The sequence below is a fragment of the Chlorocebus sabaeus genome, chromosome 20 (genome assembly GCF_047675955.1).
Source record: "Chlorocebus sabaeus isolate Y175 chromosome 20, mChlSab1.0.hap1, whole genome shotgun sequence".
Taxonomy (NCBI): Eukaryota; Metazoa; Chordata; class Mammalia; order Primates; family Cercopithecidae; genus Chlorocebus; species Chlorocebus sabaeus.
In genome coordinates this window covers 134,315,904-134,343,270 of record NC_132923.1, presented here as the reverse complement: position 1 = coordinate 134,343,270, position 27,367 = coordinate 134,315,904, and the positions used below count along the sequence as shown (strand labels likewise).

General features: G+C 57.8%; 2 protein-coding genes across 8 annotated transcripts; one reads left to right on the top strand and one right to left on the bottom strand.

The window, feature by feature from the left end:
• The first annotated feature begins 74 nt into the window (after positions 1-74).
• On the top strand, positions 75-12,316 carry RER1 (retention in endoplasmic reticulum sorting receptor 1). 6 transcript variants are annotated; one of them, XM_007980923.3, is made up of 7 exons: positions 75-239; positions 4,087-4,174; positions 5,711-5,815; positions 8,141-8,240; positions 9,574-9,652; positions 10,771-10,906; positions 11,595-12,316. In XM_007980923.3, exons 2-7 carry the CDS (start codon positions 4,094-4,096, stop codon positions 11,682-11,684), a joined length of 591 nt encoding a protein of 196 aa, XP_007979114.1. In that variant the 5' UTR covers positions 75-239; positions 4,087-4,093; the 3' UTR covers positions 11,685-12,316. The 6 variants fall into 6 exon arrangements, with proteins under 6 accessions (XP_007979114.1, XP_037841101.1, XP_037841097.1 ...); XM_037985169.2 differs by having other exon boundaries at positions 116-407; XM_037985168.2 differs by lacking the exon at positions 75-239 and adding an exon at positions 558-1,690.
• A 211-nt stretch (positions 12,317-12,527) lies between these two features.
• On the bottom strand, positions 12,528-21,356 carry PEX10 (peroxisomal biogenesis factor 10). Of its 2 annotated transcripts, XM_007980924.3 has the most exons (6): positions 21,165-21,352; positions 19,152-19,232; positions 17,185-17,591; positions 15,499-15,674; positions 15,263-15,398; positions 12,528-14,316 (listed from the first exon to the last, which is right to left on the bottom strand). In XM_007980924.3, exons 1-6 carry the CDS (start codon positions 21,274-21,276, stop codon positions 14,248-14,250), a joined length of 981 nt encoding a protein of 326 aa, XP_007979115.2. In that variant the 5' UTR covers positions 21,277-21,352; the 3' UTR covers positions 12,528-14,247. The 2 variants fall into 2 exon arrangements, with proteins under 2 accessions (XP_007979115.2, XP_007979116.2); XM_007980925.3 differs by lacking the exon at positions 15,499-15,674 and having other exon boundaries at positions 21,165-21,356.
• Positions 21,357-27,367: the final 6,011 nt, after the last annotated feature.

Below are 27,367 nucleotides of genomic sequence, written 5' to 3'. Positions count from 1 at the left end.
GAGAGGCCCGCCCGCCAACGGCCTGCGCGTCTGCGCCGGAAGCGGAAATGGTTGGAGCCCTCGACCCCGCCCTCGCGCCATCTTGGGGGCCCTGGAGGCGGTGCCGCGGACGACGGAGCGGAAGTGCTCGCTGCAGCTTCCCGGAGCCAGAGCGCAGCCCCGGCGGCCGCCCCTGCCCCGCCGTCCTCCTTCCCGCGGCCGTGAGGGAGACCGCGGCTCGGCCGTAGCGGAGCTGCGAGGTGCCAGGAAGGGCTGCGTGGCGCGGGAACGGCCGGGCAGCGCCGCCTCCGCTCCTTCCGGGCTGTCAAGGCCGCGGGCGGGCGGGGCCGCGCTGAGGGCCGGGCGGGGAGGGACGTCGGGGCCTGGGTGGCTGCGGAGACCGTGTTCCCGACCCGCGGTCCTGAGGGGTAGGGGTCGCGCCTCGGGGCCGGGCCCGGGACAAGGGGCCGGGGGGTGCGGCGGAGGGGCCCGGAGGTGCAGGCCGAGCCCTGGGGCCTGCGAGGGGCAGGTGAGCGGGAGAGGGGCCGGGCGGGGGCTGCAACCCTCCCCACCCGGGCCTCGTCTCGTCCGCTTCCCCTGTTGTGCATTTGGGGGAAGCGGGAAGTCGCCGCCCCCACAGCGCTGCGAGTTGGGCTGGATTCGAGAGGGGATATGCCCTCTCCCCATCCTGCGTCCAGGTCAGCGCTTATCTATAGGATTTAGTGTTAAGCCCTGGGCTGAAGGCGTTACTGACGGGCTCAATGGAAACTAGTTACATCGGTTTTGATCGTATTCTAAATAGGCAATAAAATCTTAAATTCTCCAGGCTGACTTAGTACTGGTCTGTGGCCCCACTGATAAAGTTATCGTTCGTTTCTCTGCCAGGTGTCTTACAGCACAGAGGGCTGCTTTCAGCCTGAGTACCTTCAGTGGGCTTTCGCCCTTTTCCCTTTGTGAAGAGTAGAGGCTGGCCGTTGGTCCTGGAAACACTTTATTTTTAGTTGGGTTGACATTTCACAGGAAATGCAGTTATCCCGTAAGTGGATAAAGGGTTCTCGGTAATTCAGACTCGCTTGGCTTTTGCTGTATGCCCGAGGTGACGGCGGTTACAGTGTGTCAGAGCCAGGTGGAGATGTAAGATGGTCAGGCCCAGAGGAGGGAGGAGCCCAGGCTGGAATGTGGCCTTGGGAAGAAGGAAGAGACGGGGTCTGGGAGGGCATTTCAGAGGACTGAACAACACTAGAGGCGTGAAGCTTGGTGCATCGCTGCCAGGCCTTTCCTAGTCCTGGAGGAATTGGGGGTGGGGATGTGAAGAGAAAGGTGGTGGGAGCCAGACTGTCAGTGCTCCTGGACGCCAGGCGGAGGACTTCATCCCAGACTTCAGTGCTCCTGGACCCCAGGCGGAGGACTTCATCCTTACCACGCACATAGTGATGGACCACAGATGTGGATAAATGTGGCAGGCCCTAGAACAAGGCACATAGAGAGTTTTACACTTTCTGGCATGTCCTCATGGTTTCTGCTTGGACTGGTTTTCTCTCCCTTTGTTTTGTTTGTGACTAGACGTGAAGCAGTCACCTTCAGCAGGTAATTGATGAGCTGTCTGCTGTGTAATGGACTTCCAGGTGGTGGGGCCCAGCCCCGAACCAGACAAGGGACCCCTCCAGGAGCTTCATTCTAGCAGGAGAAAATTGAGAAATAAGCCAGAAAGGTATCAAGAAACAGTTGTACACAAAATAAAAGCAGGGTGATGTGATGTAAGGTACTGGGGGTCAGTGTGGGCGATAACAGAGGTCTCTGAAGAGGAGGTGGCCTTCAGACTGAGCAGAGAGGAGGGCTGCAGTGGGGGCAGCTGCTGTGAGGGCTGGCCTTGATCTGGGAACAGGGCTGGCACTGCCTTGCCTGGATCCAAGGGTGTTCCACGGGCTGCCCAGTGACGACTCGCAAGAGCCTCCTGGAGAAGGCACGAGAGGTGCTGTTGTCCCATTTCACAGACTGGAACCTGAGGCATCCTGGAATAGCCTGTCCTGGTCACACTGACAGAGAGTGGTAGAGCGAGGATCTGAAAGCAGGCCGTTGGAGTCCAAAGTTCACGTTCTTGCTCCTGCCACACTGCCTCAGGCTATTCCTGGTGATGCGTTCAGTCAGGGTGCCAGCTGACTGTGTGTTTGGTATACGTGTTGTGTGTGTCAGAGAAGCAGAATTGGCTGATGCGTTTTGAGTAGGTTTTTTACATGTTCAGCTGGAGAGAGAGACGTTCTGAACTTTGCCTAGAGAACACCGTTTGGTGGGAGAGCCGAGTATTTTCTCTCTGACATTACCCTCATCACCTGCAGTCAAGTAAAAGCGCTTTAATGGGAAACGGTGTGAGTAAAACGGGGAAGACTGTAAGGAGCTACAAGACGAAGAATGTGACGCGTGTCTTCAGATGCCTGGCTTTGGCCCAAACAGAGTGGCCTTTCCAGGTGGCGCATTCACATACGGAGTTCTCTCAGTGGAGAGCAAAAGTGCTCCTCCTGTGTGTCTTTGGTTTACATGGCTCTGTGAGACCAAAGGGCCCCTCAGTCTCCTCGAGCCGGCCTGGCACTCCGCAGGATCCAGGAATGGTGTCACGGAGCCACATTCTGCACAGACTTGGTGACGTGGAGGGAGCTGCCTGGATCATTTCCCCGCATCGGTTGTGATGGGAGAGCCGAGGCCCTTGAGGGCAGGATTGCATCTGGCCCCCTCTGCCTTCCACCCGCAGGGAAGGTTTCCCCAGCGCTCGCAGGGTGGGACTGGAGGACCGTTGGTTTCAGGAAGATTCGGGTTCCAGCTCCTGCCCACTGCGAACATGCTGATGGGCCAGGACAATGCTTTAGCCTTTGTGAGCCTCAGTTTTCTTACCTGTGCGTGAGAACAGTAAGACTGACCCCAAGGGTTGCCGAGGAACGATGTCTTTGCCTTCGTGTCTGGTGTTTCTTAGAGCCTCGTTTTACAGATGAGGAAACCGAGGCCGGCTGCTGCGTGCTCAGAGGGTTTGCTGAAGGCCTCACAGCCGCTTAGCACAGGCGGGACTTTAGGCCAAACTTGAGGCCGGAGTGTTTCTCCTCACTGCCCTGCCGAGGCAGCAGATGGGGGTGGTGGGGGAGGTGAAGGCGCCCCTGGCATCTTCTCTAGCTCAGGGGCCAGCAGGCATCTCATCTTCTAAAGTAGGAATGACAACCGGCAGGCGTTGGGTACTCAGCAGCGCTTTCCTGAAGAGCGGCGGGTCCTGATGCCGTCTCGTCCCGGGAGTGGGTGGTGGCGTGCTCGGCTGAGGAGCCAAGTGGCAGTCAGGCTTGGCTTGGCCTGTCCAGAAGCAGAGCTGTGGCGGGACCTTGGACACGTGGCTTCCACTGTTTGAGACTAGGTCCTTCTTGGTGAAATGTGGGTAATGATGCCCTTCACTTGGGCATCTGGGAATTAAGTGGGTGAACAATGTGACCTCTGGCACGTGGGTTCTCAGGTGAATTCCTCAGGGCATCACAGCAGTGTGTTGAAATAGGAGCAGATATGTTACCTCCACTTGCCAGATAAGAAACTGGGACGCAGATGGATGGACTGCCTGAGAGTTGTAGGTAACATTTTCCTGTTCGTGGGGTGGAGGACCTGGCCCTGAGAGGACAGGACCCTTCCTGCTCCTGCCAGACCAGAGACCCAGGACAGGGCGTGGAGCAGACAGGGTGCCTGGGTGGGGGAACTCTGAGGGATCCACAGAGGATGCGGTCCCTGGAGGGAGGACGTGCAGTGCCACATGCCATAGACCAGCCAGTGGACCCCATGGCACCAAGGCTGCTCCTGGGGCCAGTGGGGTGGACAGTGCCACCCACGCAGGTGACTGAGGTGCCGGAGTGGGAATGAAAACGCGGCCTGTGCTGGGCCCATGTGTCTAACGCCGCCCTTCCCCTCCACGGAAGCCTGTGCACCTGCTACTTTTTCCCGAACAGTTCATGATAAAAACACAAATGGTATGGACAGAATACTGAATGTTGAAGAAACCTACTTGACAGTGTTGGTGAAAATAGGGCCAAGATTTCACACCCTTGAATGCTTTTTATTGAAAAGTATTTTGTGTTTTTCTCCCAGTTACAGAATGTCTGAAGGGGACAGTGTGGGAGAGTCCGTCCATGGGAAACCTTCGGTGGTGTACAGATTTTTCACAAGACTTGGACAGGTTGGTGGGTTTTTAGTAGATGAGTGTAAATATTTGAAAAAGAAACTGGACTCCTAGCATTTTCCGGAAGGATCTGTGTGCTGCTGTTCCTGATGGAGAAGTTACTTTGCCTCAGGCTCAGACTTCCTGAAGACAGCGCTCTCTTCATCGTAAAGCACCACCTGTGGAGAGATCAGGCTCTGAGGCCACACGTGGTCTGTCACATGCGTTTTCTGGTTTTGTTTTCCTTTTACCAACCTTTAAAAGTACAAAACCCAGTCTCAGCACCCAGGCAGGACAGACGCGGCCGTGGCTGCCGTTCTACCCTTGCTGTCCCTCTCCTGGCCACCCATGTCCCTGGTGCTGGGAGCCCCACCTGCCCCGTGTCAGGTCGGAGGTTCTGCCCCTGAGGGCAGGAGGCTCTTGTGTGGGCTGCGTGTGCATTTGGTGAGTGAGGTGCCTAGAGCTGCCTTTGAACACTGGAGTCTCAGAAGCCTTAATCTCAGGAAAAGCTTGGGTCACCGGCAGTTCCAGGTGCTGAGGATCTGGGTCAAAAAAAAATTCATCACCTTAATTAAATCACATATGAAAAGCGATTGGCGATTAATGAAGTTGAGTGATGGGCATATGTGGGCTTCTATAATCTTTTTACTTTTGTGAATTTGGAAATTTCTCACAATTTGGAAATTAAGTTTCAAAATAAAAAACCATACATACATATATTTGTAAAAATAAGCATATAGCCGGGCACGGTGGCTCAAGCCTGTAATCTCAGCACTTTGGGAGGCCGAGATGGGCGGATCACGAGGTCAGGAGATTGAGACCATCCTGGCTAACACGGTGAAACCCCGTCTCTACTAAAAAAATACAAAAAACTAGCCGGGCGAGGTGGCGGGCGCCTGTAGTCCCAGCTACTCGGGAGGCTGAGGCAGGAGAATGGCGTAAACCTGGGAGGCGGAGCTTGCAGTGAGCTGAGATCCGGCCACCGCACTCCAGCCTGGGCGACAGAGCGAGACTCTGTCTCAAAAAAAAAAAAAAGTACATAAAACTAAGGGCTTCCTCGGTCATGTCCATAGCCGCCTGGATGCACACAGATGCCGCTGTGGCTGCTGGGACTCAGGCTGTGGCCAGTGGGCCTGGGAGTGGGGCAAGGCTGGCTGCTGGCTGCAGCAGATGGGGGAGCTGACTTGAGACGTGGCGATAAGGGCTGTGCTGTAGGGTGGGGACTTTGAGATGCACAGTCCTCTCTTTGGGGTGAGGCTGGGTCTTCCCCATAGTGATCCCTTTGGGCCAGCACCATGTCACAGTCTCCTAGGAGATTGTTTTGTAATAGTCTTGCTTAAGAGATGAACCTGCTTCAGGAATTATTGAAAATAAACTTTGGATTAATTATAGTCACTGCTTTGTGCTGATACATAGACAATCTCTTGCTGTTGTAAGTCCCTCTTAGCTTTTTTAAAAATTGAAAGCCAACGCTAGCAGAAGGTACATTTTGTGGCAGGGTCAGTGCAGAAGTTACAGGACTTGCTTCATGCTTTTGGACTCTTGTCTTTCTAGATTTATCAGTCCTGGCTAGACAAGTCCACACCCTACACGGCCGTGCGATGGGTCGTGACGCTGGGCCTGAGCTTTGTCTACATGATTCGAGTTTACCTGCTACAGGTAGGTGTGGGCTGAAGTGAGTTGGCCGTGTCCATGTTACCTGGACGTGGTGCTGGTGGGGATGCTGTTGATCCAGTTTGTATTGCAGGAAATGGTCTGTAGAAATCAGTTTTCAGCTAAACGCCAAATGTCAGAAAGATCTCAGTGACTGTCTTTAACAAACAGAGTTGTTTATGATTCACCCAGAGTTCCCTCACCAGGCTTCTCAGTGTACCCAGGCGGTCCTGAGCCCAGCCTGGCCCTGCCCTGGGCGTGTCCAGGCCGCTGTGTGTCTCTGACCCTGCTGCATGATGCTGAGGACAAAGTGGTGCTCTGTGGCTGCCCCATTCCTCGGGTGAAGAGTCCGTACCTTGGGTGTCATGAATGATTTGGCATCCAAAGGGTTTATTTAGCCTTTCCTAAGTTCTACCTTATATGAGGCCAAAGAGGACAGTGCAGGTTGAGACGCTGAGTCAAATAAGAGAGACAGTGACCAAAGGGGGTCTTGAGGGTTTCAAACCTTCACGTGTTTTGGGGCACCCCTAGGTCAGGCGATGTTGTCTCAGACTTCACCTTGGGTGCTCCTTTACTTGCTAGTAAACACGGGGTTTCTAGGAGCAAACCTGCAAGATGAGAATTCTTCGTAGATCTTTAGAGGAGGTTATTTAATCTTATGTGCAGAGCAGGGCAGATTGAAAGCCTTGTCAGGGCTATTTTCTCCTCTGGGGACTGTGGAAGATACTTCCTTGTTTACCACCTTAATTGATTTTTTTTTTTTTTAATTGGAACTCGGTCCATTGTCTGATGGAAAGAATGACCTAGAAATTTTGAATCGGGGCATCAGGCAGGAGCAGGGGGCGGGAAGAGTGCTGCACCCACAGGTCAGTTTTACTATGTTCTTTTTTTTTTTTTGAGATGGAGTCTTGCTCTGTTGCCCAGGCTGGAGTGCAGTGGCACGATCTCGGCTCACTGCAAGCTCTGCCTCCTGGGTTCATGCTATTCTCCTGCCTCAGCCTCCCAAGTAGCTGGGACTATAGGTGCCCACCACCACACCCAGCTAATTTCTTGTATTTTTAGTAGAGACGGGGTTTCACCATGTTAGCCAGGATGGTCTCGATCCACCTGTCTCGGCCTCCCAAAGTGCTGGGATTACAGGCTTGAGCCACTGCGCCCGGCAGTTTTACTGTGTTCTAAACGAAGCTCGTGCCTCATTTGATGTGCCTTCAGGCGTGGCCTTGCAGCACAAAGATAGATACACAGACATCCAGTTAACCCTCACATCTAGTGTTTAGCCCTAAGTCTGACTCGAAAAGTGTTTAGGCAGAAAGATTTCTTGTTTGTATGAGAAAGTTAAAGCGTTTATATTTATTTTTTTGAGACGGGGTCTCACTCTGTTACCCAGGCAGTGGTGTGATCTCGGCTCACTGCAATCTCCACTTCCCGGGGTCAAGCGATTCTCTTACCTCAGCTTCCTGAGCAGCTGGGATCACAGACATGTGCCACCACGCCTGGCTAATTTTTGTATTTTTAGTAGAGATGGGGTTTAACCATGTTGGCCAGGCTCGTCTTGAACTCCTGACCTCAGGTGATCCACCCACCTTGGCCTCCCAAAGTTCTGGGATTACAGGCATGAGCCACCACACCCGACTGAGACATTTAAGGCTTTTAAAATTGAGAATGCAGTTCTGGCTTCTAATGGGATATACTTGATCATTTTAAAACTGAGTTAGTTGCAAGTGTGCTGCACTCAGGCATCTTGGCAGAATTCTCCCACTCTGCGTCTCTTGAGGAAGGCTTGGCTTAAGCTCTCTTTTCTTGATTGCCCAGTTGTGGGTTTCTTCTGGCAAAGGTTTCACCCTTCTGGCAGAGTGTGTTTGGCAATGGGAATTGTCTGTTGGAGGAACATCGGCTAGCACACCTCCAGTCACAGTTGACATTCTGTCTTCTGTTTCTGATGAACCTGCTCCTGCTGGGGGCTCTGGGCCAGCATCGCTCAGATGCCCGGGCCACCTGAGCCTGTGGTGTAGCTTGAGCATGTGCTTCTTGAGAAAAGCCTCCTTTTCTGCTGCGCTCCTTATGGGGCGTCTGTGGCTTCGGGGAGTACATGTGTCTAACTGGACCCTTGAAGAGCTTTGCTCATTTGTCCCCTTAATTTCAGTATCCACAAAGTATAATTTGAGATAAGTTGTTACCATGGGATTTCACTGTATTTCATTGTCGTTGCTGTAAGTTTTGTGTGTTTTTAAGATGACTTCAAGTTGAGAGTGAACTGGAGTGCAAACATGAACTGACTCAGGCTGATGGACGGTCGGAGTGCACCACTGACTCTCTTTCCTTCTCTTTCAGGGTTGGTACATTGTGACCTATGCCTTGGGGATCTACCATCTAAATCTTTTCATAGCTTTTCTTTCTCCCAAAGTGGATCCTTCCTTAATGGAAGACTCAGGTAGGGTAGCGGCTGTGCACTGGGCTGTGTGGGCAGGTTGGGCTTTTCTTTTCTGATGGGATTGCCCAGTGTTCTCTAGAAACACCCGCGACTCGACTCTTGGGGTTGAAATGTACTTGTAACGTTGGGTGATCAGGATACGTTTGTAGAACGACTCTTCAAACCCTCCTGATAGCCACGAAGTGGGTGTTCATTCTGTTTTCCCACTTTGCAGATGAGGAAACTGAGGTGTACTGGGTTAGGTAACGTGTTCAAGGTCACATGGCACCATAGACAGTAGGGGTCTGAGGCGGATGGTCCGACTCCGGCGCCTGTCCCACCCCAGTCAACGGCCCCTTTCAGAATCCGTGGAGGCGGCCATGATGAGGTTACCTTTTCCCATAGCCAGAGGGTTCCACAGGCAGCTCATTGTGCACAGAGAGTGCCAGGACCCTGATGCCAACATCAGGTCGGGTCAGGCTTTGGGCGGCCTCCTCTGGTTTCTGAGGAGCTGTGAGCTGAAGTGTTCCTGGCGCTTCGTGCTCCATGCTTGGAAGACTCATGCTGCTCCTGGGCCTGCCTGGGCCAGGTAGGGGCCCTGAGTTCACGCCTGACTGGCCAGCCCCAGGGGAGGAACAAACAACTGCTTTCCAGGACATCGTGGCCACTGCGGGAAAACCCACATGCAGCTCCCTGCCAGGATCCTCCTCCTCCTGGGGGAACCTGCTGTCGGGGAGCAGGGTGTGCTCTCACTGTGTGGCCAGAAGCCTGTGAGTCTTCTGGGTAGGGTATGTGATGAGAAGATTGACGGGAACACAGCTCCTCTCATTTGTTGCTATTTGGAGGAGACTAGAAAATAACAAAGAGCCCCTTTCCTGTAGGCCTCAGTTTTCCCATCTGTAAATGGGGAGCAGCACCCGTCCGGGTGGGAGATGGGGTGAGAGCGGGCTTGGCACAGCTGCTGGTGGGACAGGCCTGGCACCCGGGTTCCACGGTCAGCGCATCCTCTGCCCCGCCCTGTTCTCTGCCGCTTGCTTTTTACGTTAATTTGCTTTTGTTTTCTTTCTGTGCCTATACGTGGCGTAGCTGACATGTTCTGGAGGTTTATATGTGGTTGAATAATTTGTGCATTGAAAGCGCATGGAAGTCTTTAAAAACATTCTGATAGCACTTTCTGAAAGCAGTGAACTGGATGTGTCACTTGACCACAGACCCCCGTTTTCTCTTTGGTTAAAGACACAAATCTCAGTTTAGATTTGTGAGGCCTGCTAGTCCGAAGCCTTGAGGGGAAATGGTAGAAATGTGATGGAAATGAAAAGAGGCGCCCCTCCCTGATGGTTGCTTTGCCTTGCAGATGACGGTCCTTCGCTACCCACCAAACAGAACGAGGAATTCCGCCCCTTCATTCGAAGGCTTCCAGAGTTTAAATTTTGGTGAGCTAATTCTTCACGGTATTTGAGAAGGAAAATTGGGCTCAAGGGTGGCTGAGACTGAGACTACACTGATTCTGGTTGAAGTTTTGTTCAAGTCACCCAAAGATGACTGCTGTGCTGGGCTGGGCACAGGCGGAATCACAGGGGCTCTCACTGGAAGGCCACTCAGTGCCTTGCCGCGTTCTCTTGTTTTCAAGTCAGCACCAGTGCCCCGGAGGCTGGCGGAAAGGAGGCTGACTCTGGGATGGAGTGTGCACTGGCTCCTGTGGTCGTGGCCTGGGGAGGGCAGGCCCTGCATCCAGTCTCCGACCTCCCTCCTTCCTCTCTCCCATCCCCAGCCCTGTGGCTCCCTGTGGCTGGCAGAGGAGGACTAACCTTCTCCTGGAGTCATTTTTGAGAGGGGTCTGAACCGAGGTGCCCGTGTCTGCACGGGTAGGCAGAGGTGGGTGGCGTAGCCGTCAGAGGGATGGGAGCTCTGTGGCTGCATCTGTTTGTCCTGTCCCTCATACCCCACCCTGGGGGCACAAGAGGAACCCAAGTCTGTTGGATCAGTAAAGTGAAGGAGCCTGCTGAGCTCGTGGGGCTCCACACCTTGACTTTGCAGCCCCAGATGGAGTCGGGGACAGAAAGATCAGGGGCCCTGGAAGCCACCAGAGGCTTGGACTAGGAAGGGAGAGCTGAGCCTCAAGGGCGATGGCATCTCTTGGCCATGTGCTGGGGCGGGAGGGAGCACTGGTGGCCATGCCACAGTGACAAGGTGAAGGCCCTGGATGGTCCACAAGACACAGCCTGGGTTTCTCTCCAGATCACAGGCCCAGCCAGCAGGCACGGGGCCCCCAGCCTCAGCACTAATGCTTTATACTTCGTGTAGTTTTAAGAAGAATTGTACGCTTCAAGGGAGTAAGAGAAGGAAGTCTCTGTGGTGAGGGCAGTACAGTACATTTCTGTGAGCTACTTGCAAAGGGTCGTGCTGCTGCTGTGCCCAGGGTAGACCCCTCCTTTCCACAGGGATGCTTCTGTTTGCGGGGACGGTCGGTGCAGCTGCAAGGCTGGAGGCGGCCGGCAGGTGCCCGGTGCTGGCTGCAGATGCTGCGCTAACCTTCTCTCCCCACTTGAAGGCACGCGGCTACCAAGGGCATCCTTGTGGCTATGGTCTGTACTTTCTTCGACGCTTTCAACGTCCCGGTGTTCTGGCCGATCCTGGTGATGTACTTCATCATGCTCTTCTGTATCACAATGAAGAGGCAAATCAAGGTAAAGCAGAGGCACTGCCGCCACGCCGGCCGCAGTCGCTGTTCTGTTACCTGCAGCATGGGGGAGCCGTGGTGGGCTGTGGCGGGTGGTGGCAGAGTCTGCCTAGTGTGAATGTGGAGCTCAGTGGCACTGTCTTGTGTGTGACGAGGACACTGCTCTGTTCCCAGCACAGCCAGCGAACTAAACGGAGAGCGCATCTGTCGGAGCGGGTGGGCTCTTGATGGAAGCTTTGTGGGAGCTGAACGGGAGAGCCCCAGCATGTGCAGTGTCCCAGTGGCTCCTCTTAGGGGGCCCAGTGCCCTGCGCCAGCCTGCCTAAGGAGGAGGGCATTAGGGGGAAATTAGCTGAGACTGCTGACTGACCCCTTGATGGCATGGCCTTGCTACTGCGGGCCTTACTCTGTGCCCGGGGTGTTGGCTGCAGAGGGCCCTGGGCCACCTCACAGCCCCCTTGCCCTTTCTCCATAGGAGGCTCAGGAAACACTGGGATTGATGGGGTTTCAAACCTAGGCCTCGTGGGCTATGGAAGGCCTTGCTGTGTTGACATGGGCGCAGGAAGCCACTGGGGCCCCGATTCCACTTGTCAGATGTATAGAAAAGATGGGGGCCTTTGGCCGCTCCCATGTGGGGACAGTGTGGCTGGCCAGAGAGCGCCTGTGCAGTGACTGAGTCTGTGTTTCTCTCCCCAGCACATGATTAAGTACCGGTACATCCCGTTCACACATGGGAAGAGGAGGTACAGAGGCAAGGAGGACGCCGGCAAGGCTTTTGCCAGCTAGAAGCGGGACTGAGGCTGCCTCCGTGTTGCAAGAACGGTTTTGAGCCATTGTTAACAATGCCTTTTTTCTTCACATAAAGTAGTTGATTATGAGGGAGTTGAATTTTCTTTTTAAAAAGGAGCTTCAATGATTTGTAACTGAAATATCAGGTTCTTGAAGAAACTGGCACTTAAACCAAATCGCATGGATTTCTTTTTCAGTGACGTCCAAGTGTTTCTCACGGATGGAATTCTAGTCAGCTGCAGGCGGGAAGCCAGGCGGGTGGAGCCCATGGGAGCAAGGGCGAGTGGCCGGTCCCCCCCGGTGCCAGGTGGGCAGGCAGGAGTGAGGCCTGCGAGGGAGGAATGGGCCGCTCCCCGCCAGCCGCCTTCCCCACCAGCCACAGGTGTGCCAGCCACTCCACAGAGCCCGAGTGATGATCTAGCCTGATTCCTGCGTGTCTGAAAGAACTTAACGTTTTAAAGGTGATTGTCAAGTAACTGTGGGGGTTCTAATGCCAGTTTCCTAATCCATCTCACTGGAGATGTTTAAAGTTGGCCTCTATCCTAATGACTCAAAACTTTGTTCTTAACTACCACGATTGCTTTTGAGGGCCCAGAATTATAAATATATATTATATTTTAATTGTTTGAGATTATTTTGACACATTTCTTTGATACGTAGAGAGTGTTTTGTTTTTAATTTAAATATGTCGTCATGCAACCCCCTGAGGGGCAGCGAAGCTGGCGGGGAGCAGACTGGCTTTGTGGGTTCGGCACTCGGCACCCCACTGTGGGGGGAGAGGCAGAACCCACTTGCATGTCAGCGTTTTTGATGTGATAAAATACTCAACATCTTACCAAGTGATTTTAACTCCACCTTTATTAAGGTCTTTATCTAAACACAACAGTCGCTGGACACAAGAAAGCCCAACTTTCGTTTGGCCTTTTTCCAAAAGGTGAACCCGTTTTCCAACAGCAGAACGTCGCAGCTGTGGCCCCAGACGAGACACAGACGCGAGGGAAGGCCGCTCCTGGGTCCTCACTCTGGGCGGCGTGTCCTGTCTTAGAATTTACACGGTGAAAGATGATTGTCTGGATTTTCTTGTGCCAGTATTTGCATATCCGACGTTGAGCTCCTCTCTTGAGGCCACGTTCAAGCTTGTGGGTCCCTGGCCCAGGACAGCAAGGGCTGCTCCCAGGGGGTGCTTCTGGTACTGTGTTGAGACACTTGGATTCTCAGACTCCAGACAGCAGTGTCTGTCACTTTCCATACTGTTTTCCTAATAAGCGCTCAGGCCTAAGATGTGACAGGAGGTCGCGTGCACTTGGCCCGAGCACAGTGTGAATCGAAGGACTGGGTGCTGACGGATGGAGCCACGGTGGCATCTGCCCACCCAGCTGCAGCCCCAGTGCCTCTCTTGGTGCTCCTCCCAGTTTAGAGGGTCACAGCCTCCCCACCCCAGCCCCTGGTAAGCTGACCTTGACTAACCCGGGAATACAGGGTCATCCTCATTCCTAAGTCAAACAGCAGGACATGGTCTGCGGGGGTCTTTGCTGGAAGCTGGTGCTGCTGGCCAGGCCTCGGCCTTGCCTACAGGTCAGTAGGGAAATGTGGCATACGCCCTCGAGGCATTTTAACACTGCGCTTTAGGAAATCTCAAGTTCCATCTTGTTATTAATGTGCCCACATTTTGGTGGAGTTAGTTTATTAAAGATGCCTACGGTGAAGTCTCTGGCACAGGTTAAATGCAATTTTGAGAACCTGGAAATGTCAAATGGAGGCAGGAAATAGGCTAGGGCCGAGCTGAGGGGCTGAGCACAGCAGTGATGCTGGGTTAGCAGGTCGCCTGCCCAGCGGGCCCCCAGGAGAGGGCTTGGGCGCCCCGGCAGCCCCCCAATCCCCAGGACCTGGCACGCGAGTGCGTTTGGGTCAGGAGGAGAGCTCTGTGTGCATGTCAGGCCCGAGATGCAGATTTCTATTTTCTGAAACTGGAAGCAGCCTTGATGTGTTTTGAAGGTGTGTGCCAAATGCTTCAGACGGAGGTGCTGACCTTGGTTGGTTTCTCTCTGCCCGGCTACTCTGGGGGAGAGCCTGACCGCCTCCGATGGGGGCCGTGGGGCTGCTGTTCTGACCACACTGGCTGAAGGAAACCGCCAGCCCCCCGTGCCCCATCCCAACTCAACATGCACTCATTCAGTCCATTGCCTTAACACAAGCCTGATGGAACCATTTTCTCACAATATAAATGAATAAAGTGTCTTCTGACCTATTTCTGAATTACTTCTCAACTGTATGGTTTGGGGAAGGGAGGGAAACCTAAAATCCTGTCCAAATAAGTGAAATTCCTGAAAAAGTAGCTGAGTCATACCAGGTTGGGGTTAGCGCCCCTCCCAGGGCTGAGAAAGCACAGTCAGGGACAGCTTTCTGTTCTCTCCCGGGGTGGCTGGGTTAGTATCTTACATGATAGAAAACCTGTGAGAATGTTCTAATTTCTGTGCAGGTAAGGTTCATCTTGAGACTAAATCTTGGCGTTCAGACTTCCGTAGAAGTCATTTGTGTCCAGGCCCACCTGGGCGCCGGCTCAGCGGTAGTGCCGAAGGTAGATGAGCTTCTGGGGAGGGAACTTCTCCCGGCAGAGGGGACACTCCGCCTGCAGAGAGGAGGAAGGGGTCACAGCAGCTGGGACCACTGGGCCATGCCCATCCCCATCGGCATCTCTTGTCCTGTCCACGTTCTCTGCCCATGACATGGAACATAAATGTTGTATTTCCTTTGACTAATGACCAACAAAGCCAGCCTTTTTTCAGAAGGCCGAGTCCCAGTGGGGGCCGGGGCAGGGCTGGGGGTGTGGGGCTCGGCTGGGAGGTTCCCTCCTGCTCTCGCAGCTGACACAGCCCAGGAAGCCCAGCTCCTGGGAAACGTGCCACTCTCACCCTGCCGGCATCTTCCGTGGGTGTGATTCAGTGTGCCAGGGTTTCCAAGTGTGGTGAGGAGCCCAGGAGGAAGGGCATGCTGGGGTGCATGGGGGAGGTGTGGGGCCTTTCAGGGTTGGCTGCTGCCCCAACCTGTGCTCAGCAAAGTCTCAGTACGTGTGAATTTGGAACTTTAACCCCCACAATGACCCCACATCTGACCTACCTGGGAGCCTTTAAAAAGACGCCCATCTCTACCCTCAACCTGAAGGGTGCTCAGAGCCAGACTCCCCACTTCTGCTGCAGCCAGGTGGGTTTTTTTTTTTTTTTTTTTGAGACGGAGTCTCGCTCTGTCGCCCAGGCTGGAGTGCAGTGGCCGGATCTCAGCTCACTGCAAGCTCTGCCTCCCGGGTTCACACCATTCTCCTGCCTCAGCCTCCCGAGTAGCTGGGACTACAGGCACCTGCCACCTCGCCCGGCTGGTTTTTTGTATTTTTTTAGTAGAGACGGGGTTTCACCGCTTTAGCCAGGATGGTCTCAATCTCCTGACCTCGTGATCCGCCCGCCTCGGCCTCCCAAAGTGCTGGGATTACAGGCTTGAGCCACCGCGCCCGGCCTTGCCAGGTGTGTCTTGCCAGTGCAGCCACTGAGCCATCTCAGGACCCCAGCAGGCTCCCACCTCACCTTGCTGCTGCACCACGCGGTGATGCACTCCCAGCAGAACAGGTGGCCGCAGGGCGTGGCTGTCGGGTGCCTGCGCTCCTCCAGGCACAGGGTGCACAGGGGGTTTCTGGAAACGGCTCTCTCCTCCAGGGAGCCCCTGGGGAAGGTGGGGCAGAGCGTCAAGGTGGGTGCACCTTACAGGTCCTTGTGAAGTGCAAAGGACACCCCCAGCCCCCATGTGTGGCCCCCGCGTGCACCTGCGGTGAGACAGGCCGCGGTGCAGCCTCCACTCCTTCCTGGCTCGCTGCCGCTGCCGGAAGCCATACAGCTGCAGCCCCACGGACAGCACCAGGTGTAGCAGCGAGATGACCCCCAGCAGCCTGTAGCTAACACGGGCCCTCAGGTCCTCTCCGGGCAGGCTGCGGACACGGAGCTGTAAGGCAGACAGTGTCACACCCATCAGGACCCTGAGGGGATCTGGCCTCAGTGCCTGCTGGGAGGGTCAGTCTGCACAGAGCGTGTTAGAACCAGGCCTCTCCCTGGCACTGGGAGCGCCCGGCAGAAACCATCAAGCCAGGGGCAGGTTCAGGGAGTCTGAACTGCTTCACAGCCTAGCATGATGGAGAGGCCTGAGCTCCAGACCGGCCTTGGCATTGTCAGCGCAGAGGGAGTCTTAGCGCTGGCAGAGGGGGTGAGGACATGGATGTCCAGGGACCACCTCTCAGAAAGGGATGGGGGGGAGCAGACATGTCGGGCTGTAGACGCTGCCCACCAGCTACCCTGCTGCAAGGCACATGGCCCTAGGGACCCTGCTCCCCTCCTCATGCTACTGGTGATGTGTGTAGCTACTGGCTGTGCCACTGAAGGACAGCTGGCTGCCCTCGGCTTCCCGTGTCCCTTTCCACTGGCTGGGAAATGGAGACAGCCAGATGGCCTCGGCCCAGGGCCGGGAACCACATACAGAGGTGGCAGGTCACACCACCAGCGTGGGCCCTGGGTGTCCAGCCACTTCCTGGCTGTCCTAGGAGAGGGAGCCTCCCAGCTGGTTTGAGCCCCGTTTCCAAGCCCCTGTCGCAGCAGTTCAGCAAATCCCTCACTAACATGGACGGGGCGAGGAACCGCGTCAAATACGCGGGAGGCTGGGTATGCTAAGAATGAAGACCTGACCACTGGCTCTGTGACGGGGAGATCACTGTGGCCTCCTGTTCAGGGTGTGTGGAGGTGGGGTCGCCTGGCAAGTGGGGGCTGAGGGGCCCAGGGCAGCTCTAGGGACGGAAGAAAGGGGGTTCCTCAGAGGGCTGTTCTAGAAGGAGCTCGTGCAGCAGTGGCTCTGGTGGGCCAGGGTCTAACGCTGTGGCAGATGGACATGGTGTCAGGACCATGGGGGAGGCTTCGTTGCTGAATCTGGAAGCAGGAGCGTCAGCTGGGGGTTAGGATGGGCAGAGGTGCCGACAGCTGTGGAGGGGAGAAGGTGGGAACGGCCATCTGATGGGGCAGACTGCTGGGCCAAGCACGGGCGAGGGGTGAGGGGCGGGGGCGGGGGCTACAGTACATGCTTCACACACTCTGGGAGAAGCTGCTTGTTCCTCACAGCAGTGACATGGGCAGTCATGGGCCAAGGTTCAGGGATCTGTGGTGAGGCGTGACCCAGGGCCCCCGGTCAGTATAAAGCTGAGTGCAGGGCCTGGTGTCCACGTGGGGCTGCAGCAGGAGCCCATTCTGCCCTCAGGGTCTGGACTTCCTTGGATCTTTCAGCCAAGTGTAACTAAACAAAACCTGCCTTTTTTCAAGCAGAGGATTTGGGTTCCTGCCTTGACACAGGTTCTGGGTGTGGAACCCTGTTGGCTGAAAGGCCTGGAGGGCCAGCTCTGTGCACACACCCAAGTCCAGTAGGGGTGACAAGGGTGGCCGAAGCGGCTGTGCCCTCAGCACCTGCTACTTACGTACGTGATCCCCGAGAGCCTCTTGGCCAGGTGGTAGAAGACACCGTGGATGTAAAACCAGGCAACATGTAGCCGCTGGAGGCAGGCGAGGCCCTGTCTGAGGACGAAGGCCGCCCGCAGCAGCGCCCTCCTCTGTTGCTCAGTCAGGGTGGCCGTGTGGCGACGCACCCAGCGCCGCACCCCTGAGCAGCCACGCCCGCCTGGCACCAGGCTCCCCTGCGAAGGCCGCCCACTGTCAGGATCCGCCTGCAACTCCTGCTCTAGGGGGAGCAGGACCTTGTCCAGCAGGTAGGGCAGGACGGCATGCAGCGTCACCAGCACGCCACGGCGCAGCCAGGAGGGCACACGTGTCTGTGACGGGTCCACCTGGACGATGCTGACGTACTCCTCCCCCAGGGTCTGGTAGCCTGCGAGGAAGAGGATGGGTATGTGGACTCTGAGACTGCTGCCTCGGGGACAGGCTCCCAGCCCCCCTGCCAGCCGACCCTCTGCTGGCTCCTGTCAACAGCGTCATCTTGTCGCCCTTGAGCCCACTGCCACCCCGTGCTGGCTGAGGCCAACATGACCTTCTGTTGCTAAGCCCACTGTGACCTCAGGCAGCACATGACAGGCCTGGCCAATGGCTGCCCTCAGCTCCTGGAGCCTTGCCTGGCCGGTGTCCGGTGTCCTTCCCTCTCCTGGCTTCTCCCTAGGAGTCTCTGCTCCTTCCCCTTTCTCCCTAGCTGTCCCCACCACCTCCCCCGGCCCAAGCACTCAGATCCAGTCCCATGGCTCTCCACCAACTGCACAGCTGGCACCACCCGATTTATGCCCAGCCTGGACCTGACTCTTGAGTGCCAGCCATCCAGTTCCGTCACCTACCTGATATCGCCATGTATCCTCAGATGAGCACCCCCAATTCCATCCCTGCCAAGACAGCTTCCAGTTCCCTCACCTGGAAAAGTCTGCTACCCCTTCCCATCTCTGTGGATGGCGACACCAGGCCTCCAGTTCCTGAGGTCAAGCCCAAGGGGCACCCTGCATGCACCTTCCCTGCGTGTTTCACCCCGTCACTGCCGCCCCTGCTCTGTACCACCACCATCCCATGGGGGACTGTCAGCCTCTGTAGTCTCCCTGAGCCCAACTTTGTCCCCTGAGGTCTGGTCTTAGCCAGTGGTTGGCCGCTCCCCTGCCCAAGTCCCTGCAATGCCCCAAGCCTTGCACAGGGAAAGCTGTGGGCTTAGAAAACCCATGAGCCCCCCGGGATCATCCCCACAAACGGCCAAGGATGTGTTCTTCTCAGGGCCTTTCCCAGCTGCTTGCTCTGCTGCTCTGGAAGATGCTCTTCCCCAAGACGTGGTCTTTATCTCTAAGAGCCCCTCAATTCCCAAGATGCCCTGTGACGCAGCCACATCTGTCTCCCACCCACCGAGCATGCTCTCCATGGCGGCAGGATGCCCAGGGGGAGCCCCTCATAGGGAACCAGGCTGGCGCTCAGCGGTCCTTGCTGCATGCTGAGCTGGGGTTGGGAGCCTGAGAGCCTCCGTCAACAACTCCCTCTCCAGAGTAGCGACCAGCCTGGGCCACAGGCCCGCCACTGCGCCGCCAGGGCACTGCCACACAAGCACTGCACGCTGTGACACAGCTCAGCACTGTTGCTCCACCAGGGCACTCCGACAGGGGCACTGCACCCTATGACAGCTCAGCACTGTGACTCACTTGTGCTACCAGGGCTGGCCACTGAGAAATGGGTCTCAATGGCACCTGGGTGGGTCCCCAGGGACACACAAAGCCTGGAAAAATGGGCTCCCTGCTGGGAGCTGACGCCTCGTCTCCCTTGGAGCAGCACCTCCTGCACTTCCCTGAGGCAGCCTCACCCGGGCCAGCTCCAGGAGCTTCTCACACTGCTGGGCAGCCCCCTGGCCACCATCCCCCGGACTTGGTGTGTGTGGCTGCCCTCAGTCCTGAGGACCAGTGGGGGCTTCTACCTGCAAGTGTGGTGAGGCCAAAGTAGGCCACATCTGAGAGCAGCTCAACCTCCTTCCTCCACTCCAGCCACTTCCTCGCACCTGAGAGGAGAAACAGTATTAGTCTGGGGCAGCTGGTGGGCATGCCCTGAGCATGAGGGACCACAGTCCTCCCCAAGTTGTCTAGGCCCAGATTCAGTCCCTTCCATGAAACCAACACTGTCTCCCTGGCCTCCCTCTCTGCTTCTGTCTCCAGAGGCACCACCTTGTCTCCACCTTGACCTGCCTTAGCGTGAGCTGCAGACAGTCTGCTAAGAACCTCCCACCTGCGCCCATCTCTCGCTCTGGGATTCCCCTGAGCAACCATTCTAGGGCCTATGAGGGCAACATGGAAAGACGGTCTGGGGTAGTAGGAGTACAGGCCAGAGGCCAACTGTCTAGCATCAAACAGCAGCTCTCCAACTTCCTGGCTGTGAGATCTTTCTGGAATCTCAATTTGCTCATCTATCAGAAGAGTCATAGTAAGTCCTACCTGTAGGGATGTTTGAAGATTCAATGAGTTAATATTTGTAAAACACCGGGAACAGTGTCTGGCACAGGGCTAAGTGCCCAGTGTATTGTAAAATAAATATGGACACACACAAAAAATTCTTGTCACTCTCCTGTTCAGAATCTGCCAATGGCTGCCCACCTGATACCCACGACCCTCCTGGCAGGGAGCCTGGCTGTCCTCTGATATTTACCCATGCTCTTCCTGTCCCACAGCACTATTCCTGCTGCCATGACACCCCTGCCACTGGGCTCTAGTGCCACTGCTCCATGAAACATTCTGCTGGGAGTTGATGCCTTTAACAACTGCCGGCCCCACCCCCAAAGACCTGATGGCGTTGCTTTTTTTTTTTTTTTGTTCTGTCCCCCAGGCTGGAGTGCAGTGGCATGATCTCGGCTCACTGCAACCTCCGCCTCCCGTGTTCAAGTGATTCTGTCTCAGCCTCCTGAGTAGCTGGAATCACAGGCACATGCCACCATGCCCAACTAATTTTTGTATTTTTAGTAGAGACAGGATTTCACCATGTTGCCCAGACTGGTCTCGAACTCCTGACCTCAAGTGATCTGTCTGCCTGGGCCTCCCAAAGTGCTGGGATTACAGGCCTAAGCCACCGCATCCGGCCTCTTTTTTTTTTTCTTCGTGTTTTAATCGGTGATGGGGTCTGGCCCCATCGCCCAGGTTGGAGTGCAGTGGCACAATCATGGCTCACTGCAGCCTCATCCCTTGGGCTCAGGCGATTCTCTTGCCTCAGCCTCCTGAGGAGCTGGAATTACAGACACCACTATCACACCCGGCTAATTTTCAGATTTTTTGTAGAGACGGAGTGTTGCCTTGTTGCCTAGGCTGGTCTCAAACTCCTGGGCTCAAGCGATCCTCCCGCCTCCACCTCCCAAACTGCTGGGATGACAGGCGCTGCTTCATTGAGTACACTGGCTTCTGTACTCAGCTCACGGCCTGGTGAGGCAGGTAGGGCCTGGCTGAGCCTACCCTGGGGTCAGAAGGGCGAGGGGCCTGGGCGGCTGGTCAGGCCTAGGAAAGGCCGGGGTCAGTGTGAACGGGACCGAGGTATGAGGCGTTCGCGCCGCGGGTGCGCCGACCCCTCTGCTCACAGGGGAGGAGCGGAGGGAGGCCTGAAGCGCTTGCCAAAGCCGCACACCTGGAGGGGACAGAGCCTTCCCCAGCCGCTGGCCACAGCTGGACCTGCCCTGACCTGGGGACGGGAAGGGCTGGGGCGGGAAATGGAGGCCCACGCAGGTCCCCCGCGGTGTCTGCGGCCTGTGCCTCTGGGGCCACCTGGCCAGGGAGGGCAGGAGGTGCCCCGCATATCCCTGAATGGCCGCAGGTCAGGCGAAGGAGACTGCCGGGTCCCAGCTTGTGGGACTGGCCCAGGCGACGGTGACCACACACGGTAGACACCCCGCCTCCATGAGGGGCAACGCCCCCTGGGCCGCTTGCGAGGACATCCGGCCGCGCCCGGCCCTCACCCGCCAGGCTGTGCAGGGCGCCGCCCGCCGCGCTCCGCAGCCCACTGCGGTAGTACTCGTCCTTCTGCGCCGCGCGGATCACCTCCGGGGGGCTGGCGGCGGCCGGGACCATGGCCGCGAGTTCAGGTGGTCCCGAGAAGCCACGCTAGCCACGCCCACAGCCACGCGGGCGAGACCTGATGACAGCGCGACGTGGCTCGGCGTACGGCGCAGACCTTCTGCGTCACGATGCGGGGGCGGGGCCGGACCGGGGCTGGAGGTGGAGCCAGGGCCAGGGCCTGGGCGGAAGCGGGGCTGGAGTCCGAACCAGCGCGGCGCGGGGCGGGGCAGCAGGGGGAGTCGGAGGCGCAGAGCGGGGCAGAGCGGGGCGGAGCGGGGCGGGGCCCAGGAGCCGGCGTGGGGGCGGGGCGCGCGGGCGACAGGCGCTGGCGAGGCCGCGGGATGGGCTAGCGCCGCGGGGTGCGGCGCCCCCAGGATCCTGCGTTGCCTCGGGCCCCCGCCGTGCTCCCTGCACGTCCACGGGCCGCCCTCCCACTGGGGACAGTGCTGCGGGGTGGAGACGCTGCGGGCCTATTTGCGGCTGGGGAGACGGAGGCCTGCGCTTGGCTCTCCGGGAAGCCGAGCTCCCAGCGCCCCCGCGGCTGTCCCGCCCTCTCTCCCTCTGAGCTGCGCGGGCTCTCAGCACCGGTTGGCTAGTTCCGGGGTGCCGGTGGGTTTGGGGGCCAGAGGGGCACGAGGCGAGACCCGGGACCTTCCAGGTACCGAGCAGCCGGCTTCCCCAGTAATCCCGCGCGAAAAGCACATGGCCGGCTTGGTGTGGACTCCCCACTGGTGCCCACGGGAGGCAGGGCCTGGCAGGTGGGGGGCAACCGGGAGGCCGCCGCGTGGTTCCAGGACGGGCGGAAGGTGGCACTCCACCCTCCACCCTGCCTGGCCTGAGCCCCGCTGGTGCTCTGGGGAACCACATCGCAGGCGCCCCGACCCCTCTGCTCACAGGGGAGGAGCAGAGGGAGGCCTGAAGCACAGAGCCTTCCCCAACCGCTGGCCACAGCTGGACCTGCCCTGAACTGGGGATGGGAAGGGCTGGGGCGGGAACTGGAGGCCCACGCAGGTCCCCCGCGGTGTCTGCGGCCTGTGCCTCTGGGGCCACCTGGCCAGGGAGGGCAGGAGGTGTCCCGCATATCTCTGAATGGCCGCAGGGCAGGCGAAGGAGAAGGCGCTGTCTTTTTGGCCCCAAAGGCAGCACTTGGCCCTGGAGAGTCCTGCAGGATTGCAGGAGGAAGGCAGGGTACCGACAAGGGGGCGTCTGTGTCCCGCTGACCTTAGTGGGGAGGGCGTGGGGTTCCTTGCCTCACCTACATCTACAGGGGCTCAGCTGTGGGATCATACCCAGACTGGCACAGCCCAGTCACAAAGCCAGAGCCCCACCCTGCAGGAATGGCCCCTCTTACAGGAAGGGGCATGGCCTGGGTGGCCCCGCAGGCCCTCTGGCTACTGAACCTCCCCCCACCTGCACCCCTTTGGCGTTCTTACCCCGCGGGTGCACACGTGTCTCCTGGACACAGAGGCTGCCCTCTGGTTGGGTTGGGCACCTTGAGCTGAACCCCTCATCCGTGGACCAGGCAGCCCGGCATCGCCCACATGGAACCGCTGAGGTGATCGTGTGTTCTGGTCAATGCTTAGATAACAGTTTGAGACGCAGCTCCCCTTCCTGGCCCAGAACTGCTCTGGCCCCTGGGTTCACAGCGCCAAGTCTGATTCTGAGGAGGAGGCTTTGGCTCCTTTGGATTCACGCTCCGTTCTAGGATGGACCCCTGACTGATGGCCTGCTCTGGGAGGCATTCCCCACCGCCGCCCAGACTCAGGACTGCTTTCCCCACTCTTCTCACCTGCACCCTGGGCGACAAATCCCAGCCTCACAGTGGGAGGGGCTTGGGCAGGACCCAAAACACTGTCCCAGTGTCTGCTGTTCCTGGGCAGGTGGGGTTTGGGGGTCCTCCAGGGTTCAAGCCTTGGCTCTAGGCCTTGGCTGCGTCTTGTAATGGTACCCGCGACCCTCAATTTCCTCACTCACTGGGGCTTCGAAGGCCTCTGGTACCCCGAGGGTCCTTCCTGAGGATGACATGAATTTGGGGGTCCTATCCTGGGATGGCCAGCAGGTGGCAGCGTCGGCCCGTCTGCTCTCCACCGGGCTCCCTTGTAGAGTTACACAGGATTAGGTGGGGAGTTTTGCCCCAAAGGCAATCGAATCTAGATCAGAACCGCCCGCCAAGTGGAGCGACCATCTGCCTGAAACCGAAACCGCGGAAGGAAGGAAGCGCCTGGAGGGGTCTCCATGTCCTGGCTGACCAGCCAACCAGGGAGCTCTGGCGGGTTCCAGGGTTCTGGGGTGGGGCATGGGGGGTCCTGCCAGGGGAGGGCCGTTTGCCGCTTGGTGCCCTTGTCTCCCTGTGGCAGCCCCCTCTTGAGCTCTCGGGACTTTTCACAAACCCTGTCCCTCTCTGCTTCGGGGATTGAGGGCAGGAAGGCAGAGGCTGGAGACTGGATTTTTTTTTTTTTTTTTTTTTTTTTTGAGATGGAGTCTTGCTCTGTCACCCAGGCTGGAGTGCAGTGGCGCGATCTCGGCTCACTGCAAGCTCCGCCTCTGGGGTTCATACCATTCTCGTGCCTTAGTCTCCCAAGTAGCTGAGACTACAGGCATCCACCACTACGCCTGCCTAATTTTTTGTATTTTTAGTAGAGACGGGGTTTCATCGTGTTAGCCAGGAGGGTCTCGGTCTCCTGACCTTGTGATCTGCCTGCCTCAGCCTCCCAAAGTGCTGGGATTACAGGCGTGAGCCACCGCACCCGGCCAAGGCTGTGGATTTTAGGGAGAGCAACCACAGGCGTTGGGCAGAAGTGGCCAACAGGGCCTGGCCCCCGTCTTCGGTTTCTTGACAGCCACGTGCCAGGCCCCAGCAGGGGATCACCACAGCCTTTAAACCGAGTGTTATTCCTATTGGTGGTGCTTTCTATCCTAGAGGAGCCTGTTCTTGAATCGATAAGCCCCGACATACCTCACCATCTCTTGCCACTCAGCCTATATACCGCCCAGCTTCGAAACCAGGCTACTGGGGACACTGCACAGGAGTGCTTCCTGGCTGGCCTCTGACCGAAGCCCACTGTGCCCTCCGCCAACCCTGCGGTTTACAGGGGGCTCTCACACCCGTTCCATCTGAGCTCCCCTGGGCTTCCATCTTCTGGTGTGTGGAATGGGACTGGGTAATAATCAACTGGTGTTTATTAAGAGCCGACTTCACTCTTGCCCAGTGCACACATCATCTGGTGTCTGGTCATGGTGCAGGTCTGGGTGGATGGGCCTGGGCTGAGGTCCAGTTCTGTGTTTCCAGCAAGCTCCCAGACCAAGCCTGCGCCGGAGCAGGGCTCTCAGCGTTGCCCGTCACACTCACCCACTTCCGCCCAGCAGCCGCAGGTGTGTCGTACCCTCCGACATCCTTCCTCTGGAGGCCCTGTGCTGCTCTGCTGAACCCAGTTCCAGTGCTCTGGGGAGCTCGGAGGCTGGGGAGGAGAGGGAGCTCGGGGCTCAGCCCCACCGTTCGTATCCCCATTTCCTCCCCAACACCCAGTGTGGTGGGCAGCCCAGCAGGTGATCTGGTGCATCAGCAGGTGCTGCCCCCTGTGCCCTCTGTGGTGGGGTATGGGCTGCACCAGAACGGGGGACTGCTGTGCCTGGGATGCTGCCTGGCACCCAGCAGCCACTCAGGACCCAGAGGAGGGCAGGGTGGGCCCAGGAGCTGGACGCAGCAGGTCGGGTTCCCTGGGTGGGCAGGTGCCTGGAGCGCAGAGCAGGGGTGGGCGCTGGTGCCGCTTGAGGGGAGTGCCTCCTGCCCAGGGTGGCAGTTCTGGCTTCAGGGGTGTGGCCGTGTCCCCTCCCTTCTCTTTAGCTATAAATCGGTTTGGGGATTGAGGAAGGGCCACCCACATACTGGCCCTGAGTACAGGTACAGGACCGTTAGGGTGCGGCCCTCGGGAAGCCCCTCTCAGCGCCAGCCACAAACCAGGAGAACAGGTTCGTCCTCCTGGCTAGAGGCCCTGGAGCCGCACTCCACCCGGCTGTGGCAGACCCAGGCCCTGGAGGTACCTGGAGAGTGTGAGCTAGGGAGGGTGGGCAGCGGGCAGCACTGGGCCCAGGGAGGGGAAGTGAGCCCTGGGTGGGCACAGTCAGGCAGAGGCCCCGGAGCCAAGATGGGGAGGGCAGGGCCCAGCAGGCAGAGGCAGGAAATGCTGGTGGATGACGGCCTCCTGGAGCCTCCGAGGGAAACAGTGCCTGGGCCGGGGTTTAGCAGGTGAGGTTAGGACAGGGGGCCAGAATGCAGAGGGTTGGTCTGGGCATGGGCTGGCCTGGGAAGTGATGTTGGGCAATTTTGGGGCTCGGGTAGGTGGTCGGGGGCTCTCCCTGTGTCCCTGTGCTGGCCGGGGACCAGCAGGAACGAATTCCTGGCAGAACTGTGGGTCTGACAGAGCAGAGCCAGCCTGGGGGGGCCTGGGGCTCTGGGGCCTGGGCTGCTCTTAGAACTTTGAGGGTGCTGGGACAGGAAATGAGAAATGGGGCAGTGTCTGTGGAGAGAGGGGCATGGGCCTGTGGCAGAGCTGAGAAACCGATGGCCAGAGAGGCCATGCCTGGTCCAAGGCAGGCACAGGGTGAATCCCAGGTCAGTCTGCCCACACCTGTGTCCCAGTCTACCTGTTGCTGGGCTTGGGGAGGGATGCTGGGCACCGTGACCTCGCTGACAGGAAAGGAAGGGTCCTGATGTGCAGCTCTCATCTGGGCTGAACTGGCTGATAGCTGGGGGCTGGGAACCAAGGGCCCCCAAAAGAGGAGGTCTGGGAAGACTTCCTGGAGGAAGAGACTTTGCACTGGTAAGAGTGAGGGAGGGCTGTGTCCATGTGAGAGGCATGGCCTTTTCCGGCATGTGGAGGCTGGGGGTGTTGGGTTGGGGGGCGCTAAGGGTGGGCCCTGGCCAGCCTCCCAACCTCCTCCGTGAGGCTGGAGGGAGGAGGGCTGGTGAATCTGGGACCACACAGGGTTGGGTGCCCAGGAGAGTGAGCCCAGGACCTATGGGCCTAGGCAAGGCCAGAGAGGACCCACAAGGGAGGCCCAAGCCGGAGTGGCATCCACTCTGGAAGCGGGCATCTGGATGGGCCGTGGAGAGTCCGGCCCTGTCTTGCAAGTAGCGCATAGCCTGGGCTGTGCTGGATATGGCCAGCCGGAGAGGGGCTGTATGCTGGCTGGAGGGCACCCTGGAGCCACCTCCTGAGGTGCCACCTTCCCCACACAGCCTCCCCTAAGGCAGAGTTGGGGCCAGGAGCCAGGCAGCCCTGGGAAGAGGGGACGGGCAGGGGCTGCAGCCTCTGTGCTGAGGTGTGACCTTGAGCAGCTCCTGGCCTTCCCTGGCCTCAGCTTCCTCACCTGTCAAGTGGGGGAATAGAGGCCCCTGCCTTCTGGGTTATGAGAGGACTCAGGATGGCATGTGTGTAGGGTGCCCTCTGGGGCCTGCCCCGGTCCTCCAGCTCAGGGCTTTGCAGGCATTTAGACTCTGGTGAGAAGAGGCTGGGCCCAGGGCATCCCTGTGTCCTGCCCCAAAACTCGAACACACAGGTGCTCAGGAACCTGCAGGAGCTGCGGAGCCACCGCAGTGAAGATGTGTGACTGGTGTAAGGCAGATACCCTCACGGCAGGTGCCCCCCGAGAATTCCAGGCAAAGCTCACGTTGCTGTGTCGTCAGCCCCATAGCTAGTTGGTTTCTGAATTTTGTTTTTCGGAAACTGCACAGAACTGATTCACACTGATGAGCAACTGCCGACAGTAACAGCGTCCAGCATTCCTCTGGGCACCTTCAGTTAGACAGAGAGGGAGAGAGGAGTGGGGATGTTTTAGTTTTCAAAGCTGGCTCCCAGGTCTGGATGCCAGGGTCAGGTATGGGGGCTCCTGCAGTGAGCTCTGGGTGTCTCAGTGGAGGGGCAGGGCTCTGGTCGTTCTGCCCCACTACGTGCTAGAAGGAGGGGCCCCGGGGTCATAGCTGGCACTGGGCCCCACCCACTGCCTCCCTGGGGTGCAGGGTCTCTCCTGGGGATGTGAGGCCGGTGAGGGAGGAAGGGGAGCAGGCAGGGGGCCCGGGGCTCTCCAACCCTACCACCCCACC